General features: G+C 46.4%; 1 protein-coding gene across 2 annotated transcripts in view; it reads left to right on the top strand.

Annotated features, from left to right (window-relative positions):
- The window catches only part of Tmem72 (transmembrane protein 72), a 31,913-nt gene extending 10,463 nt beyond the window's left edge, over positions 1–21,450 (top strand). Inside the window, exons 2-5 of one of the 2 annotated variants that reach the window (XM_006978544.4) lie at positions 6,256–6,322; positions 7,269–7,340; positions 9,049–9,188; positions 10,487–21,450. In XM_006978544.4, the coding sequence (XP_006978606.1) occupies positions 6,256–6,322; positions 7,269–7,340; positions 9,049–9,188; positions 10,487–10,968 (761 nt within the window). In that variant the 3' untranslated portion in view covers positions 10,969–21,450. Of the gene's footprint in view, positions 1–6,255; positions 6,327–7,268; positions 7,341–9,048; positions 9,189–10,486 lie in introns of both variants that reach the window. The other variant, XM_076567685.1, reaches the window with a different exon arrangement.
- The last annotated feature ends 252 nt before the right edge of the window (positions 21,451–21,702 follow it).

Here is a 21,702-nt window from a genome sequence, read left to right as displayed (position 1 = left end):
TTGAGTTATCTATATGTTCTAGACACTAATCCTCTGTCCAGTGTATAGCTGGTAAAGAATTTTTCCATTCTGTAGGCTTCCTCTTCAATCTGGTGATGGTGCCCTTTGATGTACAGAAACTTTTTATGGCCTTGTGTTCCCAGTTACTAGTTATTGATCTTAATGCCTGCACTGTTATGGTCCTATTCAGAAAGGCCTTTCTTGTGCCAGTGAGGCCAAGTGTATTCTCTACTATCTCTTCTACTTGATTTAAGGTATTAGGTCTTATGTCAAGGTCCTTGATCCATTTGGAGTTGTATTTTGTTCAGGATGAGAGATAAAGATGGAATTTCATTCTTCTGCAGAAACTACCAAGTTTGACCAGCACTGTTTGTTTAAGATGTTGTCTTGTCTCCAATTTGTATTATTGGCTTCTTTGTCAAAAATCAAATGGCTGCAAGAAGGTAGGTTTTATGTGGGTCCTCAATTCTATTCCGTTGTTCATTGAGTATTTCTAGTATGAATATCATGCTGTTTTTATTATTATAGCTCTGTAGAATAACTTAAAATCTGGGATAGTGATGCCTCTAGCAGTTTGTTGTTGTTTTGTCGGGATTGTTTTAGTTATACTGGGTCTTTTGTGTTTATATGTGAGATTTAATTTGTTGTTGTTTCCTTTTTTCCAATTTCTCTGAAAAATCGAATTGAGATTTTGGTGTGAATTGTGTTGAATCTGTAGATATCTTTTGGTAGGATGGATATTTTCACAATATTGATTCTACCAACCTATGAGAGTGGGAGATCTTTCCATCTTCTGATGTTTTCTTTAACTTTTTCAGCATCTTAAAGTTTTTAGTATACAAGTCTTCTGCTTCCTTGGTTAGACATAGTCCAAGTCCTTTTATTTTATTTTAGTGTGTGTGTGTGTGTGTGTGTGTGTGTGTGTGTGTGTGTGTGTCTAACATGAATGCTATTGTTTCCTTGATTCCTAGTTCTGTGTGTTTGTCATTTGTATGTGGGAAGGCCACTGCTCTGTGCATTAGTTTTGCAATTAACTTTGCTGAATGTATTTACCACTATAGGAGACTTCTGGTGGAATCTTTAGGGTCATTTATTTATAGAATTATGGCATTTGCAAATAAAGATTATTTGACTTCCTTCTTTCCTACTTATATCCTTTTATCCCCTTTATTTGTTCTTATTGCTTTAGCTAATGCTTCAAGTACTGTATTGAATAGGAGTGGGAGAATTGGACATCTATGTCTTTTTCCTGATTTTTGCAGAATTATTTGAGTTTTTCTTTATTTAAAATGATGTTGACAGTGGGCTTCCTTTATGTTGCCTATATTATATTAAGACATGTTTCCTGTATCCCTACTTTCTCTGGGACTTTTTTTTATCAAGAAGGGGTGCTGGATTTTATCAGAGACCTTTTCTGCATCAAAGGAGAGATCGTGTGGTTACTGTTCTTTAGTCTCTGTGTGTGATGGATTATGTTTATGGGTTTGTGTACATTGATCCATCACTGGATCTCCGAAGATTGATCATGGAGGATAATCTCTTTGATGTGTACTTGAATTCAGTTTGAAAGCATTTTATTGAGAATTTTTGCATTTATGCTCATCAAAACTACAGGCCTATGATTTTCTTTTTGTTAGCTGTTTAATTTTGGTATCAGAGTAATACTGGTTTTCTAAAGAGAATTTGGAAATGTTTCTTTGTTTTGTATTTTGTGAATAGTTTGAGGAATTAGTGCTAGTTCTTCTTTGAAAGTCTGGTGGGATTCTACATTGAGCCCATCTGGCCCTGGACTTTTTTTTTTTTAATTTGGGAGATTTTTAATTACTTCTTCTAGCTCGTTGGATGTTATAAGTTTACTTAAAGTATTAACTTCATCTTGATTTAACTTTAGTACATCATATGTTTTAGAAATTTATCCATTTTTTTACAAGATTTTTGTTCAGTTTGGTAGAATATGAATTATTAAAGTATGTCTTTATAAGTCTGTGAATTTTCTCAGGTATGTTATAATATCTCCATTTTTCTCTAATTTGATTAATTTGGACCACCCTCTCTCTTTATTTTGGTTAGTTTGGTTAGTTTTTTTAGTTTCTTTTCTTTTAGTTAGTTTGGTCAAAGGTTTGTCAAACTCTTCATTCTATTGATTCTTCGTATTGAGCATTTGTTTCATTAATTTCATCCCTGATTTTGATTATCTCTTCCAATCTACTACTTTGGAGTATTGGTTGTCCTTGTTTTTCAAAGGCTTCAGTGCATCATTAAGTTATTCATTTGAGATTTCTCTAAAATTGCTATGTAGGCACATGATGTTATAAACTTTCTGATGACTGTCTTCATCATGTCCCACAGATTTTCGTATGTTGTATTTTCATTAAGTCCTAGGCATTTTTCATTTCCTTCTTGATGTCTTCCTTAGCCCAATTTTGATTCAGTAGTGTGTTGTTTAGCCTAAATGAGTTTGTGTGCTTACTGTTATTTCTTCTGTTGTTAGTATCCAGCATCCATGGTTGTCAGACAATATTCAGGATGTGGTTTCAGTTTTCCGGTATTTATTGAGACTTGTTTCATGTCCTAATGTGAGGTCTATTTTGTAGAAAGTTCCTTGGGCTACTGAGGGGATTCTCTTAATTCGTAGTTTTCCAGTGGGACGCTCTGTCTGTAGGGATACTCTGTTAGTAGGGATGCTCTGTTGGTAGACATTATGTCCATTTGATTTATCATGTCACTTACTCCCCAGAACTTCTATTTAGTTTTTTTTCCAGATGACTTGTCTATTGATGAAAATGAGGTATTGAAATCACCTACTGTCATTCTCTGTTGGAGTCAATCTGTGATTTTAAATTGAATAGTCTTTCACAAAATTGAGAAATATATGTTTATTCAGTATATCTATGTTTAGGATCGTAACATCCTGTTGTTGGGTTTTTCCTTTAATAAGCATAAACTATCTATCCCTCCTATCTCTTGCAATTAGTTTGGATTTGAAGTCCATTTTGTTAGCTATAATAGCTTGCTTGTTTCTTAGTTCCATTTGCTTGAAATACTCTTTTCCATCCTTTTATAATAAAATGCTGTTTATCAGTAGTCATTAGGTATGTTTCTTGAAGGCCCAAAAAAATGCATCTAAAAGCAGAAAAACAAAAAACATGCAGCTCTCTGAAAGTTAAAGGCTAGGTGCTTTTCTTCTGAGGTCGGAACAAGCCAAGGATGTCCAGCCTCATCATCTAGAGTCAGCACCATGATGGAGCTCCAGCCAGCACAGTAATGCAATGAAGAGAGACAGAATGTACAGCTTGCCAAGGAAACCTGAACAAAGCACAAGGCAGCTAGCATATTAAAGGTACCTCTTTAATGCATGATACATAAGCAATTAAGCATCCATTCTATAAAACTACCCATCTATACGTTGTATTTTATTTTTAAAAGGCTCAAAATAAATCATAGATCTAAAAAGTACATCTTAAAGCAATAAAACTTTTAGCCAATAGGATAAAATATCTGTGGTGAGTTAGGCTGAGATTTCTCAGTTCAATACCAAAAGTTCAGTCCATAGTAAAAGAATTAATAAAATTCTTCTGATTGAACTCCATCACAATTTTAAAACATTTCTCTTTGAAATATAGTACTAAGCCAACACAAAATACAACTGATGGCAAACATGAAAAGACATTCCCCATCATTAGTCCTTAGAGAAATGCAAATCCATATCATGAGAAGCCATGCACGTATATTAGGATGACTGGATCATTGGCAAGGCTATGAAATTCCCAAGTCCTAGTGGGAATGCAAACAGTGCACTCACTTTGAGACAGTCTGACAGTTTCTTCAAAAGCTATACATGCAGCTGCCATATGATCTGGTTATCCTACTCCCAAGCATCTATCTACCCAAGAGAAATGAAAGCACATAGCCATGCAAAGCTGCATATAAACACCCATAGAAGTTCAATTCATAATAACCAAAAACTAGAAGCAATCCAGTTGTCCATTAGTGTGTGAATTATAAACAAAGTGAGGTGTGTTCCCCACCTAGTCGGCTATACCAGCCAGGCATAGATTGGCACAAACTATTAATGCACACTACAGGAAAAAAATCTGGAAATAACTGTGTGAATGTAACAAATAGCCAAACATGAGTATATACTATTCAATGCTATTTATCTTAATTCATAGGAAACATAAACTAATCTCTAGTGATAGCCAGCTGCTTAGGAGTGGGCCAAGGAAAGAGAAGGTAAGATCTCACTGATGTGGTACCTGGAAACTTTCCGGATAATTATAATGTCCATTTTCTTCACGTAGCAATGCTTCCATGAGTAAAGACATATGTCAGTGCTTACCAAACTGCACTTTAAACATGTGCAATTTGTTGGAGGCCAAGTATGTCTCACTAAAGCTGTCACTGAAAGTGCATGTGTTATCTTGCTAAAATGATGTCCTCAAACACCTGAAAACCTCAGAGGCATACAGCAGGAAGCCTTAGATGTTCTCACATCCTGGTGAGTAAGCTAGGCAACTCTGTTAATGTTGGCTGCCTATGCTTCCCTGCCTGGAGGCCAGACAGCTGATGGCTGACTGGCCTTGACTGGGATGATAAGGCAATTCTGCTCCCTGGGTCTCTCACGTTCCACTGGGAGGACTGGTGGTGCCAGAGACACAAGAGAGTAGGCCAAGTTCTCAAGTCCATTCTATGTCTCTATTTGCATTGTTGAGCCCAGAGTCAGAAAGAGACAACTCTCTGCCATAGACAAGGGATGGTGAAATCACAAATGAAGGGTGTGGATACCAACAGGGGTGTAGGGCTAGAGCTATAATTGTAATCTATTCACAGGAACTATTACCAGCTAAAGCCAAAACAGATACCTCAAATGGTGTTTTTCACCTGTGGGTCATATTTAAAGAATCTATTGGGTCCGCTAATGTAATTCAGTGGCCAAGAGTTTGCCAAACATATCCAAGGCCCTAGATTTGCTCCCCAGGGCTGAAGCACAGGGGAAAAAAATGGAATGGAAAGAAAAAAAAAAGATCAAGTACAAAATGGGTGAATTCTGCTGCCCTGGGGAAATTCTCCCCAAACAGACTGATTAGAATTAAACAATAAATACCAAGGTTTCCTTGAAATCTCTTCCAGCTGAGTGTCCAGACGTTTCTACCACAAATTCAGACCTTTTCCCATGTTGCTTCTCAATCCTGGCTCACCTATGTCTGTTGCGTAGACCTGAGCACACAGGGAGCCTCCCGGCCATGCTTGGAATCTTCTGAAACTTCCTCTGTGTTAACAAACCTTATTATCTTGGTGAATGTACACCAACTGGTTCAACATCTCTGCTCTGTTCTGGAAAAGGCAAACAGCATGTGTCATGGTGGCGACAGACATTCTGTTTTAATATCTGATGGAGTGTTGTGAGGAACTATGGAACTACGATAAGAGCTAGTCTATCCTTATCAGCCCTCTCAAGAGGAAAGAACATGCCTGTTTTCATATTTTACTTCATTAACACATGTACTCACTGTGGGTAAAGAATCCTTCCCCATTCACTGATGTGGCTCATTAATTTTCCTATTTCAGATCCTTCTCGAAGCTGTGACAGTATAAAGTAGCCCAAAAGTCCCATCCTCAATATGTCTTGTGTATCACCCTCTGTCACTCTGTAGGGGCTCAGAGGGCTCAGACCAACATGGATAAATATCACCTTAAATTCACAGTGAGCATCCTTTTACATTCTGAGTGAGTGCTTTCTTGATTATGAGAGCCACTTTCAGAATGAATACTTCCTTAATTCTAGGCTGAGCACCTTCTGGATTTTAGGGTGACTATCTTATGTTTATGGCTGCTGCACACCAGCCACAAGCTCAGTGATCCCAGCAAGAGAGTGGAATTGAGGCAGCTTTCACCCGTGGCAAGGCACAAAACACATACCCTGGCCTGGGCCTGGATGGCAAGAGTCTTGGAAGCCATCATAGAGAATAGCCATGAGCCTGGAGGACTGCTAGCAGCCCTTAGTTCAGGCAGTCTCTAGGGCACATGGACAGACAGTGGCTTCTGTGGTATTCCTGGGGCTCTACCTGGGGTTTTCGGGGTATCACCCAGGAATCTTCCTGCTCTCTTTATGTAGCCACAGCTGTCAGTACACATGGAATGGGACCACCCTGGTCTCAGACCTCAGGAAGAAACTCCTGCCTTAACCAAGTGCGCTCATAGGACAATGCTGTGGAGTGGCATACCCATACTCTTCCTTCTCCTCTTCCCCTGCAGTGTTAATTGGAGTGGGCACCGAGACCTTCCTCCGGGGGCAGTTCAAAAGCCTGGCCTTCTATCTGCTGTGAGTATGTATACCTGTGCTCTCCCTGCCTGCCTGCTCTGTTCTAGCTCATTCCATGTCTGTCTACTACTCAGAGTAACACAGAGTAATCCACTTCCCTTACTAATTCCACCTCATCTCAGAAGTGGAGCCACAGAGGCTTCTAAGTTCTGGTTTGAGAAGACCTTATAAATCAGCCAGTGTCCTTCCATGCACTCACTCATGCATCTGCCTGCCCTTCTACACATCCACCTGTCCATCACCTACCCATGAATATATCTCATCCATACATCCTACCTACTAATGCAACCACGTACCAGTGCATCTATCCTTTATCAAATCACTCATTCATCCAGCCAGCCAGCCAAACACCCACCAACCTTTCCACTACCCATTCATCCATCTACAGACTTACCTACTCACTCACACACCTAAACACTTATTCCCCCATCTATCCATCCATCCATCCATCCATCCATCCATCCATCCATCCATCCATCCATCCATCCATCCATATATCCCATCCATCTGCGCACACACCCATCCATTCACCCTTTTATCCACTAACTCTATGCATCATCTACCCATCTACCCACACATTCACATATCCAGACATCCCTATAATCACTTCCTTATTCAGCAAACACCAATACATAGATAGATAGATAGATAGATAGATAGATAGATAGATAGATGATAGATAGATACATACATACATATTCACTATGTACATACATACATATTCACTAGTCATAGATATATATGTATATATGTAAATATGATCAGGGAATATATATACATACATGTATACATACACATATATGTCTGGTAAACATGAATATATGGGGTTGGGGATCACGGTCACTGTGTCAGCCAGTGGAGATGGCTGGGAATCAGAGGAGCTGTAAGCAGACAACCTTGACAAATCCAAAGGAGCCCTCCCTCACCTTTTTTTTTTCATCCACAGGTTTACAGGAGTCACCATCTCCGTGTGTGAAGGGACCTACTTTGTGGCACAACTGTTGACCATCTGCTTCAAGTAAGTAGCCTCCAGGAGTTATCTTTGCAAACTTCCTGTCCCAGCCCCAGATAGATACTTCACCTACGGAGCCATGGCTGAGGTTGCCCTGCTTCTGAGGCCACTGTGGACTGGTTCTCCTTCCAGAAGCATCAAGCCCCAGCCTGGAGAGGTCTTAGATCAGCTCAGCCCAGTCACCGGCTTTCTGCTATGTTCAGCTGGACCGATCCAGTCAGGACCTGTCTCTAACCAGACTCCCCAGCAAAGTCAGCTTTCCCTACTCCAGGACATTCAGTTTCTGGGACTGTGTCCATGCTGTCCACTACAGGTTGAGGACCCTGCAGGAGGCAGCTTGTGGGGAACAGAGCAGTGTGTAAGAACTGGCTCTTCCAGCATTCACACTGCAAAGGCCCTGCTGCTGGCCAGGCACGGCTCAGTGTGCCATCAGTGTGGTAAGGGCTCAGAACCTGGACTGTGGCTAGCAGAGCTCAGATAGTCTGGTCCCCAAATGGTCAATGAGAGTCAGACTTCAGATATAGCTAGCTAGACCTTGCACCGTGTGTGTGTGTGTGTGTGTGTGTGTGTGTGTGTGTGTGTGTGTGTGTGGCGGGGGGGGGGGGGGCACTAGCTGCTTCCCGGGCTCAGCCTTCGGGCGGTAGTGTGCCCGTCCCCCTTCTTCTGAATTCTGCGTCAAAGGATTCTCGACATTGCAGGGATATTTTAGTCTCAGAATCCTCTCTGCATCATTTCTTACCACACAAGGACGTGTCAGCTTGTATGTATGCACATGTACACATACATCCACAGACAGACACCAGAGGGCACCAATGAGCTGTACTAGGCAAGGTCTTAGTGCTGGGGGACCCTTCATGCTCTGAAAGGACAGGCATCGGCATCGTCTTACTTTGAAACCTGGAGACAGGATCCCTGAAGAGATCTGCTCAGTATATTAGGGCTCCACTTTTACCCTGGTGGTCCCTGTGTGTCAGTAAAAAAGAAAAAATGAAGCTTTTCTAGGCCATTTCTGCCCTGCATCTGGCAAGGTCCAGCAAGCACGGTGCAGCTGAATCTCAGCCTGCTTGTCCTTTGTGCAGTGTTCAGGCCCCACAGTGGTCCCAGGAGGGTGGTTCTTGTACTGCACACCATTACTAGTCCATTGAAGACTTCCAAAAAATCCCCAAGACTTCCATCAACTTTCCTTTCCTGTTGGCCAAAACCACAGCTAAAAACAAGGGCCAGAGAAGCCTGTAGAAACCCCGTGGACCCTCTGGGGTGACTCAAGAAAGTGCTCTAACCACAGAACCCACAGTGAGGACCCTGGGCTTCTGTGGCTCCAACCTCTCTCAGATACTCAGACAGCAGCTGCTGCAGAGATCATAGACACGGCAGAGCTCAGCCCCCAGCTCCCACAGCCTTCTGTGGGGCTGGATACTGAAGGACTCGGCCCCACAAGCTCCCACAGCCTTCTGTGGGGCTGGATACTGAAGGACTCGGCCCCACAAGCTCCCACAGCCTTCTGTGGGGCTGGATACTGAAGGACTCGGCCCCACAAGCTCCCACAGCCTTCTGTGGGGCTGGATACTGAAGGACTCGGCCCCACAAGCTCCCACAGCCTTCTGTGGGGCTGGATAGTGCAGGCCTCAGCCTCGGGCTCCCACAGCCCTCTGTGGAGCCGGGACTTCCCTGGGATAATTTCTACTAACCTGCTAACCCTAACCCCCTCTCCCAGGTGTCAGCCGGGATCTCTGGCACACAGAGCAAGGGAGAAGGCCCACTGGCTGGGCTGCTTCCAGAAGTTCCTAGCCTACATGCTGCTGTCTGTGGCCTGCTTCCTCCACCCTGTCCTGGTCTGGCATGTGACCATTCCAGGTAGGAGCACCGGGGGTCATGGGAGCATGTGGGGCCCTGCACAGATGTGTTCTAAGCAGGAGGATCAGATCCAGCCTCCCACAGCCCCCACCAGCTCCTCCGCCCTCTCTGACCCAGCATGTGAGAGTGACTGCCAGATGTCCACTGTGCTGACCAAGCAGCAGCAGCATCCTGAGGTGCGGCCCTCCTAGACACAGTCTGGACCCTTGATGGGACCCTGGGTTGTCTTCTCACTGACCACTTTCAAAGAATAGGATGGCTAATTCTCAGCCCAGACCCTTCCACACATCCCCAGTACCTACCCTTTCAGCTCTAAGCTCCAGGCTTTGTGGGACCCCAAAACAGCATGTCAACCTTATCTCCTATTCCTCCCCCTAGTGCCTTGCCCAATGACTCAGTTTCTAACCCCAGAAGTGGCGTCCTCGCCTCTGCACTTGTCTCCTACCTTCTTTTCTACAACCCTCCTCTTCATCCTCCTTATTTCTATAAGCACTGTGCCCTTCTGATATACAAAAAAAAAAAAACTCCCCAGACTAAACCAAAGGAGAATGAGCTGTCTTCTTTTTTAACATATATGCCATGGCCCCTGAAGAAAGTCACTGGAGGATTCACCCTGACACTGAGTGAGCCATAAGCCCCGCCCCTTGAAGGGGCAGACTTAAGAAACCCCGGAACTGGCAGTCAGGTTCCGGGATTCCCACAGGTGGGCTCTGCTCCTTGTGGAGACCACAGCAGAGTCTGCAGGGTAGCACGGATGAGCCATGGCCGGTATTCTCTGTGCTACTGAACATGGGAGATTCACATCTCCCCAAGATTCCTGGGTGGGAACTGGGGAGTCTCCACATTTCCAGGAGTGAGAAGACATCCGACAGATTCAGGAGCCGCAGCAGCATCCATATCTAGCAAAGCCATTACATGCCTTGTCCCAAGAATCCACCCTGAGAAGGAAGCTAAGAGTAGTGATGGAAGTCGGGCGGTCAGTATCGAGACCAACTCTCCATGTGAAGGGAGGGGACTTGGGCATAGAGATCACAATGATCCCCCAAGGGGCAGGCAGAGCCCTCTTTGGTACCCTGGCCCCGTAGCACTGGACCTGTTTTAACCTTTTTTAGCCTTATCATGTCATCATGTCAGCCTGAGTCTAATGTGGCTATGTGAAGGCTGGACCTATTAGGGTGCTGATCATGGCTGTACAACATGGCACAGCAGAGGCTCTGTGGAGAGAAAGGCTTGCTCAGCCTCTAGTTTTCCTCCATGGCATGTCTGTGCAGTATCTTGACCTCCCAGATCTCTTCCAGGCTCCATGCTGATCATCACTGGCCTGGCCTACTTCCTGCTGAGCAAGCGGAAGAAAAGAAAGGCTACCCCAGAGGTGCCGGCCCCCACAGAGCAGTACACAGACCCGTCCAGCAGCATTGTGAGCACCACAGGCTCTGGGGACACTGAGCAAACGTATACTTTCCAGGGAGCCCTCAAGGAGGGGCCTGGCTCATTCTTCATCCACATGAAGAGCATCCTGAAGGGGACCAAGAAGCCGCGTGTCCTGCAGGCCCAAGATACCTTAATGGAACTGGCGCTGGAGCCAGCTGACTCCTTGGCCAAGAAGAAGCAGGTACACTTTGAAGACAACGTGGTCAGAATCGTCCCGTCCCTCACGGAAGGTCTGGATGACAGTGACAGCGGACCAGAGGAAACTGCCTCTGACACGACCCCCATCATCCCTCCTCCCTCTCAGACCCCGCTCTTTCTGCCTTCTCTCATGGCCACCGACCTGTTCTGAGCCCCTCAGCTAGAGGTCTACAGATGATGGATGGACCTGCCAGAGGATTCCTAATAGCCATGGTCCCTGTAGAGAACTCAGGGTACTCATTGGTCAGCTGCTCTGCACATCTCAGTGGTGACTTGGGCTTCAGAACTATGAGACAGTGTACCAAGTCAGATCTGTGGAGACCTCCAGGACGGCACAAATGAGGCTTTGCCATATGGAATCAACGCAGGCTCTTCCTTCTTGGCCAGACTGGGAAAAACAGATCATGGCTCTCCATTCTCCACAAGAATGCAGACCCAACTTGCTAAGCCCCAAAGGAACAGAAGACATCAGCTCAGCTTCCCTTGCACCCAACAAAGGGTTCAGCCTTCAGCAAAGACCCTATGGTGTATTTTGCGTGTGATGCAGCGTACTGGTGCTAAAGGCCTAGGGGTGCATCAGCAGTATAAGCACCTCAACAGAAGGTATTGGATGAAGTGGCCATGAATCCTGAGCACGACTGCTCAGGGTAGATATGGAAAAGGATGCTTCGGATCTCAAGTGAGAACAGCCTGGCAGTGGGCTGCATTCTCAGCATACTCTGGGCCTGGTCTGGGTAGCAGGCATTTCAGAATCACCCAGGGAAACAATGCCACTCTGTGCTCAGTGCCCGGAAAGCTGGCCAGAAGAGCATCTCTCATTCCAGAAGGATAGCTAAGGGCTTCCTCCCACCCCACCCCCCACTATATGGGCAGTGTTCAGATTCCAAATAGATGGTGTAAGCTGAAAGCGTTTGCGAGCCTGCAGCAGGAATAACCGGGACGTATTCACTGTATTCACCTAGAGTGTTCACTGTAGGTCAGGACCCAGGGAGACTGGCCCCAGAGAGCCACACCGCACAGGGAAGTACATCCGCTATGCTTAGGTGCCTGGGACTAGGATGAGTGATAAACAGATGTCTTCTCTAGACAGGGAGGAGGGAAGGGGGAGAGGAAAGAAGGGCACATGGGGAGAGGGGGGTGAGCAGGCAGGCATGCTCTCCATCTGGGGCTACCGAGGTGACGGTGAATTTGAGTCAGATATTTCTCAGTAAAAAGATTTGCAACACGCCTTTTAGTTCTACACAGTATGTGTGGTCCACAGGAGTGTTGCTAGGAAGAACTGACATGTTATTCCTCATAGCTGACCATAGCGCATGAGCAACCAGAAGGAAGGGCCCTGTAGTTTGTGTCTGGGACTCACTTCAGGGTTCTCTGAGGGCTGAGTCTCAAAGCACACACGTTGTAGTCTAGATAAGTAACATGTTCATTGTATAATTTTCAGCACCTATGAGGTCATTTTCTTTTTTTTAGAAGTGTGTGAAAATAAGGTGGTATCGGCTGGCGCTTAGCACGGCCAGTGCTTCAGGCGGGCAGAAGGCTGCTTGTGGTAAGAATGTGTTTGCTCAGACTGTGATAGCAAAGGCAGAAAGCAAGCTAGGAGGCTGGAGTAGGCAGGTGAGAACTACTCAACCCATCTCTAGTCAAAAGCTAGACGTCGGATGGGTTACTATGCGCCCTTGACCACAGGGGCACGGAAGCTGTTTCTTTGACTTCCGTCAACGAAGGATGTCAGATAGTGCAGTCAGTCAGTGGAGAACAAAACATACGGAATGTGGGTGTGGGTAGATGTGTCCCTTTACTACAGGGACCTCATAGTGAGGAAAGATCAAGGAAACGCCAGCACGACACCCTGAATTAGTCTGAGGCAAGGCCAGTACAGACCCAAGAGACCACCTTGACTCCAGCTTTCAGGGCTGGGAGCCCCAGGAACAGAGCTTCCAACTGACAGAAGACAGAGGCCAGAGGAAACAAATCCCGTAACCAGGAGGAGTCAGGTTTTGGTGTCCTCTTCCTGTGCTTCTGTATTAGTTATTTTCTGTTGCCTCAATAAAATACCATGACCAAAAGCATCTTAAGGAAGAAAGAGTGGGCGAGGCCTACAGTTCCAGAGAGCTAGAGTCTGTGATAACAGAGAAGGTCTGGAAAGCAGCAGGAGGAGCTAGAAGCCAGCTGGTCACACTTCATACACACACAGGAAATGGGGTTATGTGTGACAAGAAGCCATATGAGGCTATGAACCCTCAAAACCCACCCCCAGTGATGCACTTCCTCCAGCAAGGCTGTACCTCCTAAAGGTGCTGTAATTCCTCCCAAACAGCGCCACCCTCTGGAGAACACATGTTCTAACACATAAGCCTATGGGTGACATTCTGTCAGCTCTTACATATTTTTAAAAATCTTTGATTCTTGCTTGGTTGGTTAACTGGTTTTACTTTTCTTAAACATCTTTATTAAAATATAATTCACTGTCATGAAAACTGACCAACTTAAAGCATACAGTCAAGTGGGTTTTACTATATTTATAATCTGAGTTTTAGTTTATAACATACTCATCACACTCCAAAATGAAACCCAACCCAGTGGCCATTGAGACTCACTCCTCACCTCCCAGTTTCTGTCCAAATGAGCACTCATCTGCCTTGTATCTTTGTAAGGTTTACTGTTCTGAGCACTCATGATTTAAAGCACATAATACCCCATAACACTGTCCTTTTCTTTCACAGCGCCTTTGTTGGCTTTCTCTCTGCACCACTCTATTTTGGGTCTTTACATATGATTTGTTCTAGTTCCTTGGACAAAGGTGTAATGGTAGTTTTAGAGTCTTGGTCAACGGTGCCCAACACCGGGGGCTTCTTAAAAGCTCTGTCTCTCGTCCTCTTCTTCTGATCATGTATCACATTTTCTTGTTCTTTGTGTACCTGAAAGTTCTTTGTCAGCTCCTGGACCTTGTAGCCACTGCATGCTGAGGCCTGGTTCCGCCTTCTCCCCACCTGGTATCTGGTGTCTTTATCCATTTGTTTACTGACTTGGCTGGACTAGTTCTGTGAAGTCAATGTATTTTTTCCACAGTGTTCAACCTTTGATATCCCTACCTGGATTTTTTTCCCTTGATCTTTTAAAGTGGTTACCTAAGAGTTTCTCCTGGGTCTGCAAAACTCATTTATTGGTCAATAGTTATGGTTAATCCCTTGGACCAATTAGCTACCCTTTGCCGCTGAAATGGGGAGGGAAGGGGGATTGGAGTCATCTGTTATAAATCAAGTTTATGTTTGCCCCTGCCTTTAGTCAGGGACAGAGAGCTCTGTGGCCTCTGTCTGCCTCCTAAGAGGACATGGCCTTGTGTGCTGGACTGTCGGACAGTGCTCAGTTTAGACTTAAGGTTTGTATTTTCAGGAGTTATTCCTAATCTATATTTGGCCAGAGACTATGCTTAGCCTTTTTTGAGTCCAAGGAGCATAGCCCCTTCGTTAAAGGATCTGCGTGCAGAAGGGATAATTGTGAGCTTACACACATCCTTGACCCGACTGCTCTAGGACGGGTACAGACTTCATTCAGCAGCAGCATCCGGGGCTCCCAAGACAGGATGATGATCCCAAGAGGCTTCCCCTGGGCTCTCAGTTCTCTATTAAGTAAGGGTTCAGCATTTTGCTTATTGCTACCAGCACCATGGAGTTCTGAACACCCTTTTATTTATTCTTTCCAAGTTGTGTTTACAATGTTTCTGAGAACTCAGTGTGAATGGAATTCTTCACATCCTGTTCTGAGCGAGGTCATTCCCCCAGGCAGAGCTCTGAGCTTTTCATTCTTTCTTCCTGGGTTACAACCCCTCCGCAGCCATGCAGAGGAGTGATGGCCGGCTGCCTGGTTCCCTGGGGAGTACCTTCCCTGGAGGGGTACGCATAGGAGGAAGCAGGACCCAGCAGCCCTGCTTTGTCTTTCCCAGCGTGGAGCCTCGGGATGAGGTGGAGCATCAAGGCTGTCACGATGTAAGTCTGCGGAGCTTGCAATAGAGGTTCCTGGATAGGACTGGGGGCTCAGAAGGTCTGACCCACGAAGTGATGTCAGCAGCAGCAGAGGGAAATTCCTATATTAAAACATGCTCTGTATAAAAAGCGTCTTTATTCTCAACTCAGACTTTATGATACAAGTTGAGTGTGCCCAGAAGTATTTCCACTCCTGTCATTTTAACCCTTTAAGCGGGTGCTACAGTGGGACGTTGGGGGGGGGGTGGCGCTACAGCTCAGGGCTTTAGTCCTGGCCTATTAGCGCCCTCTCTTGGGGGTGCCTTCGCTCTGGGCTTCCACTCAGGTAAAGCCAGAATACTGACTTCACTGTGGTAAAGGATCTCGGGACAAATCAGAGTGGAGCAAAGTTTCCAAGTTCGTTAAAGACAAGGACAGTGCAGACTCACGCTTCACGTATATGTAAGTGCTGGCAGAGGGCGAGGGAGAGACTGTCTTAGGAAAGGGACATGACGTAACTGATACGCGATGGTTGTGGGCTCCTCAAACGGAGCACCCCACTGCCCACCTGAACATCTTTACAATGGCTGTGGGCAGGACTCACCACTCTCTAAGACACACCGCTCAAAGGGCGTCATTTACAGCAACATTCAATGATTAAGCAAAGTTTAAAAATTAAGCAGTTCAAATTTTAAATAAAACACATAAACTGGTCTACTTATTTGTCTCATGATAAAGAAGTCCCTTATGCAGATGAAACTGCAAGGTGAACTTATGGGGTGTACCATTCGGGTTTAGGGATGAGAAAGAAGTGCTAATAGGGTGTAACTCGAGGTTACAAATGCCCTTACCACGGCCTTGAACTACACATGCCCTAAAAATAGATCTACTATTTTTCCTTCTTTTTTATTTATTTTTTTTTGGGGGGGGTGTTCAAGACAGGGCTTCTCTGTGTAGCTTTGCGCCTTTCCTGGATCTCACTCTGTAGACCAGGCTGGCCTTGAACTCGCAAAGATCTGCCTGCCTCTGCCTCCCGAGTGCTGGGATTAAAGGTGTGTGCCACCACTGCCTGGCTCTACTTTTCCTTCTTAAGTCATGACCTTAAAGTGAGCATGCTCAGGAATGAGTCCACCACTATGTAAATGGATGTATGTTTCCTGGGTGAGGTCCTGTGGTCCCTCAGTCTGAGAAGGGCATTGAGTTTGGAATACTCTGATGCTCTCCTTGCCTGCTGCAGGCAGCCAATCTTTCTCCACTCTGTGTCTTGACTGTGGTTGTCTGGCTTTGTACTCACCAAGATGTGAATCCCTTGCATTGGGTTATGAGGGAGGCTCCACCATCCTGCTAGACCTCCTGGTATGGAACTTCAGAAGCACAGAGAAAAGAGACATAGAGGACACAGCATCTTGTTCCTCTCAGAGTGGGATCACAGCTTAGAGGGGGACCTGGGGAGTTGAGGGTGTAGCTCAGTTGATAGAGTACTTGCCTAGCATGCATGAAGCTATGGGTTCAATCCCCAGCGCTTCAATAAAATCAAAACTGTGGCTTCATGCTTATGATACAGCACTAGGGAGGCAGGAACAGGAGACCCGGAGTTCAAAGTCATCCTCGTCTTTATATAATGATCTCCAGTCTAGCTGGATATGGGATACATGAGACCTTGTCTCAGAAAAGAAAAGGAAGGGGCAATAGACACCCCTCAGATTGTGAGAAAGTCAGGGTTCAACAGTCATTGACCTCTTGTGACTATTTCTCCATTTGCTGTGTACCCTTGCCTTTCTTAGAGATTTAAATGGTTGATATTTCAGGTTTTCTCCAAGATCAAAGCATATTACATTAAGCAGTTATTTTTTTCTGGGGAGAGGGTGCTCTGAGCTACTCTGAGTCCAAGAGAGCTGCTTCATTCATTCACTTACTCATTCACTCGCTCATTTCTATGACTGTGAGAACATGGAGCATGTTGATGAGGATTTCCCCATCATACACACAAGCCCTATCCCTGAGCTCTGTGTCTGTATCTGTGATGTAGCCAGAGTGAATGGATCTCTTCTAAGCCTCCACCTCCCCTTTTGTAAAGGGGGCTTCACTGTAGTCTCTCTCCCTGAGATTGGCAGCGGCTTAGATACAGTAACACGAGTGATGTCTTCACAGGATCCCTCCGTCTTCGATTGCCACTTTCCTGGGATGTGGGAGTCTTCAGACAATACGCTCCCTCCTGGTCAGCTGGCTGGCCCACAGCTGTCTCTCTAGGCTTCAAGGCTTTCCTATCAAGTTCCACGTACTGGTTTTATCCCAGTAATGGGCGTGTTTGTCTGAGAGAGTAGCTGCTCCTCTCTTCCTGGGTTCTCTCCCACCCTGCTCCTGGCTGACGTCTCAAAGGAAGAACCTTTCATCCCATACCCCGTGGACGCAGAATCACAAGCTGTGTGTGTCAACAACAGCTTCACCTGTCACCTGACCCTTAGAGCTCTGGGGCCAGCTGCTGGCCTGCTGTTGGACAGTAGGGTATTTACAGGCTGGAGGTAGAAGAAAGGGGGAAATCTGGAGGGTGAAGGATTGCCCATGATGGCTGGAATCAGATTGCTCATGGTTACCTAAGTGACCAAATGTCTTGTCGTCGTAGGAAAAAAGGGAAGAGCTAAGCTGCCCATGGAAACAGGAAGTGGAATTTCAGTTAAGTGGATGTTAGAGTCTGAGTTCCACCGTTTGACAAGAGAGAAACAGCTGGAGAGAGACTGGGCCACCCAAAGGCAATCTGCTAAGAGTTGAGGCCTTAGGTCGTTCCTCATATGAGAGCATCCCTAAGGGGCCTGCCACTCTACTGCTTGAGGGGTCCAACTGTGGGTATTAATAAGGAACTTGTGACTGGGCAACAGAGCAAGCCCAGGAGGCATCCAGAGTCTAGCATAAACTGTGATTTTTTTTTTTTTTTTAAATAGCAAGAACTCTGGGACTTTGGGTAATCTCCTAAGACAAACTGTAAGAGTGGAGACTATTCTGGGGCTGATTCCAGAGTCCTGAAGGGAATGTTTACCCGCTCACAGATATGGAAGCACCCAGGAGTCTCAAATCAAACTGCCCTTCAAAGAGCAGATAAGTGAAAGATGATTCATTTGTTCCTAAGCAGCTGCTCTGTTTGAGGCTACTCCCCACCTCCAGACCACTATCATTTGAGTGTCCGGCTTCCAGGAAACTGGGCGAGATATCTTCAGGCCCCAAGCACTGGTTCCTCTTTCCAGAGTGGAACAAGTGTGTTCCTTTATTTTAGATGGTCAGGGTCAGTATAAGCTCCAAGAACAGTGTTAAAGAGAGGAGTCAGTTTAGCTCGGCAAATATCATCAAGTACTTATTATGTGGACTACATATCACAAATATCATCAAGTACTTATTATGTGGACTACATGTCCCATGAGGCACTGGGACTAAGTGCTAAGTTGAACACTCTGCCAACAAGAGGCAGATAGGGCCTCCCAAGGAGTCACAAGTGCTATGTTGAGTGATAAGTTTGGGCAGAGTCTGGAAATGGACGAAGGAGAGTTGGGTTGTATCTCTTGTGTGGCTTTGCCTGGTGAGAGGCGAACAAGTGTCTCTTCACTCCAGGTAGGGCACCACCAACAGACAAACCTAACGATGCCACACAGTTCTAGCCCCCGTGAGTCAGTGGGTTTATTGGGTTTACTTACAGGGAGGGAGTCGCTTGCAGGAGCATGGATGACTCAGAAGCAGGCTGCATCACTTCAAAGCCACCCTAGCATGGGTGAGGACTCATCAGAGCAGCATCTCTGGAGTTTCCAGTCACAGATGCAGCCAGTTTGATTTTCCAGGGCCGTTTTGTCCACAGCAACTGTTAACTGCTTGTGTAAGCTTGCAGTGGAGCCCTGGGAATCGCTTAAGCTTCAGCTTCCCTGGCCCTGGAAAAGTTTTCCTTCCTGCCTTTCCTGGGCCTTCCTCCAGTGTAAGAGCAGCATTCAGGTCAGTTACACCAATCCTGAGGCTGGGGAAGTGTGGCCATAAGGCAATAAAGCACTCAGATGAGTCTTCCACAGAAATCAAAGCCAGTTCCTCATGTGGTGGAGTAAGCATGAGGCAAATCACAGGACTATAACCACCGACAGAACTGGGCCCTCAGTGTGTAGCCTGCTTTGAACATGTCAACTCCTTCAGTCCCCATTCCCTAAAAGTCCTGGTCTGTTCCAGTCCCATCTTGTGGACAGGAAACCAAAGCATGAAGAATTTAGTCATGTGCACACTGGCCTGCGGCTGAAAACGGTCCCATGTCTTCCGCGCTGGGCTCTGTCTGGGCTAGGATACTAACATCAGCAAGGGACCAAAGGCTGAGGCTGGTCATAGACCCCACCTGCTGGTGGCTCCAGAGCCCACTCAGAAACCCCTCCTGCTGTGAAGGTGTCTCCTTGGAGTTGAAACACTCCCTTCTAGCTGGGAGGCTGGGGGGTCCTAAGGCCCAGAGGCTAAGGAAACTTGGAAGACCCAGAAAGCCTGAGTTCCAGGATCACAGGCCCCTCCCCGGTGTTGTGGAAGCAGCAGCTCTCAGGGAGGAGAATCTGCCTTCAAGTTGTGCAAGGAGCCATCTTGCTTTTGTGAGTCATCACGGATGCTAGCCTGGGCTTTGAGTCCACACTCCAATGACCCCTATACACTCACTTGGTTCACTAGTCCAGACCTGGAGGAATTGTTTCTATGGCTGCCATTGGTATCCTATCTGGGGTGGACAGACATTTGCTCTCATCTCCAAGCGAGGAGAGTTTTGGCCTAATGTCCTGTCTTGGCTTGGGCAGCAGAGACAAACAGTGCAGAGCAGGTTTAAGCAGCACACACTGACGTCTCGCTGTTCTGACAGCTGGAGATCGGGACTCCAGCATGGGAAGGGGCTGGGGAGGACCCGCTTCCTGGTTCACGCAGCTTCCAAGGTAAAAAACCATCTCTTTGTGTCTCTCCGTCCTGTGACACTCTTTCCATTCATGCAGGCTCCATGCAACTAACCCAGTCATTTCTAGTGCCCCTCCCCCCAACACCACCACACTAGGGACCAGGACTTCAATAGATGATTTGGGGGGGGATGGGCATGCAAACATTCAGTCCAGAGTAGACACTTCCCCCTCTGCTTAAACTACCCGTTGCCCCGTTTTTCTCAAGGAGTAGAAGGAGAAGAGGACAGGAAATGGTTAATTAATAAGGAGGGTGAGGGAAGTGAGGGGTTGGGAGGCCAGCTTGGGTAGAAGTAGGCATGCCGAGTGCTCTCCGAACAAGTCTTGACTTCTGTCTTATTTCACCTCTGCGGACGATAGAGTCACACTATAGACTACAGGCGACTCTCCCAATAATGGCGGTAAGTGGTGGTAAGCCAGACACAGAGGAGGGAGATGAGCCGGTGGTAACGAAACTATGGACAGCCCAGGATCGTTTTGGCTCTGGTTCTGCGACAGCCGAACTCCACAATCATGGAGTTCTAGCTGGTCAGTCTGTAGCATCTCCAACAGAGGCGTGGCATTTTAGGGAACTCGGCTCACAGCCTTTCTGTTTCTGCCGTGCTGAGCCCCTGCTAGCCCGCACCCCGACAAGCAGAACCAGACCTCCACCTGCTCTCATTATGAGCCTCCTTGTGCTCACATGCTTGGTGTTCCTCCCCTTCTCATATGGGCAGAAAGTGTTGTACCAACTATGCCAGACCTCGCTCCTGCCATCTCCAAGCCTGGGATAAGAACCTAGCCTCAGCAAGGCTTCCTCAGTCCTATGCCTGTAAGAAGCAGCCTCTAAGGCCTGGGATCCCTAGCAAAGTTGACAGAGACACCAGCCTAAACAGCATCTCCAAGACCGCATGCTCCTGCCCCAGAGGAGACTAGCCTCCACCCCCACCCCAACAGCCTCCCCTTCACCCCAGTGGCTGTTCCTCATTCTCCCGTAGGCATTTTCAGTTCCTAATGCTGTGGTTGTGGGTGGCTGGCAGTGCACCATGGTCGTATGGCCTTTCTCTAGCTAGGAGTCTCTCAGTTCCCTAGAGCTGTGGTCCTTGGGCATGGTGATCTGCAAAGGGAGTACCTTTCGAGACTTCTGTCTGTCCAGCCTGTTCTCTTCTCTCCTCACCATCTGCTTGCTCAGCACAACATGATTCCCAGCCTCGCCTCGGGCTGGGCTTCTTCCCATGAACAGCTTTTGCTACTTTGTGGAGTCTTGAGTTTCACCAGACACTTACCCACCCCTTGGGCAGCTGTGTACTTGACCCAGCCTCAGTGACCCACCATCCCTAGCTCTGGCCAGTGGTAATGAAAGAAAGCTTCTGGAAGATGCCCTCAATGCTAACAGGAAGACTGCCACAGCGTTCTCTTGCTCTTCTCTCCGCCCCGCCCCCCAAAAATGTGAATGTGTCTTTGGAGAAGTTCAGAAGCTTGTGGCAAGCAGCAGGAGTCGCTGAACCAAAAATGCTGAAGATGGCAGACGACAAACAGACTGTAGTCCCTAAAGACGACTTTGAGACACCAAATAAACTAGGTTTCAGACTATCAGTATCTGGGCTTTTCATTACGTGAGTTAATGAAGTCTTCTTTGCTTTGTTTCTTTTTGCCTAAAAGAATCTTAAGCCACAGTGCAGCTTATGTGTCCTTCCAAAGGTTTGGCAGAGAGAAAAATGAACAGAATCAGGCTTTTTGCTTGTTATATAAAGTTTTATTGTCAAAGCAACACCCATTCATTGTCTTATGGTCTATGGTTACTTTTGCTTGAGTGGTTGCAACATGTATGCGTTGCCTTGAAAATATGAAAACAATTTCATTGCCTCTTCACAGAAAATATTTGGCAAGCCCTAACACAGACTCATGAGTCCGAAGAACAAAAGTCCCCTGAATTGCCATAGGCAACACAGGTATATTAAAGCATGAGATCCCAGCAGCATGTGATTACCTGATTGT

Source organism: Peromyscus maniculatus, chromosome 3 (genome assembly GCF_049852395.1).
Source record: "Peromyscus maniculatus bairdii isolate BWxNUB_F1_BW_parent chromosome 3, HU_Pman_BW_mat_3.1, whole genome shotgun sequence".
Taxonomy (NCBI): Eukaryota; Metazoa; Chordata; class Mammalia; order Rodentia; family Cricetidae; genus Peromyscus; species Peromyscus maniculatus.
This window is presented reverse-complemented; position numbering and strand designations above follow the sequence as displayed.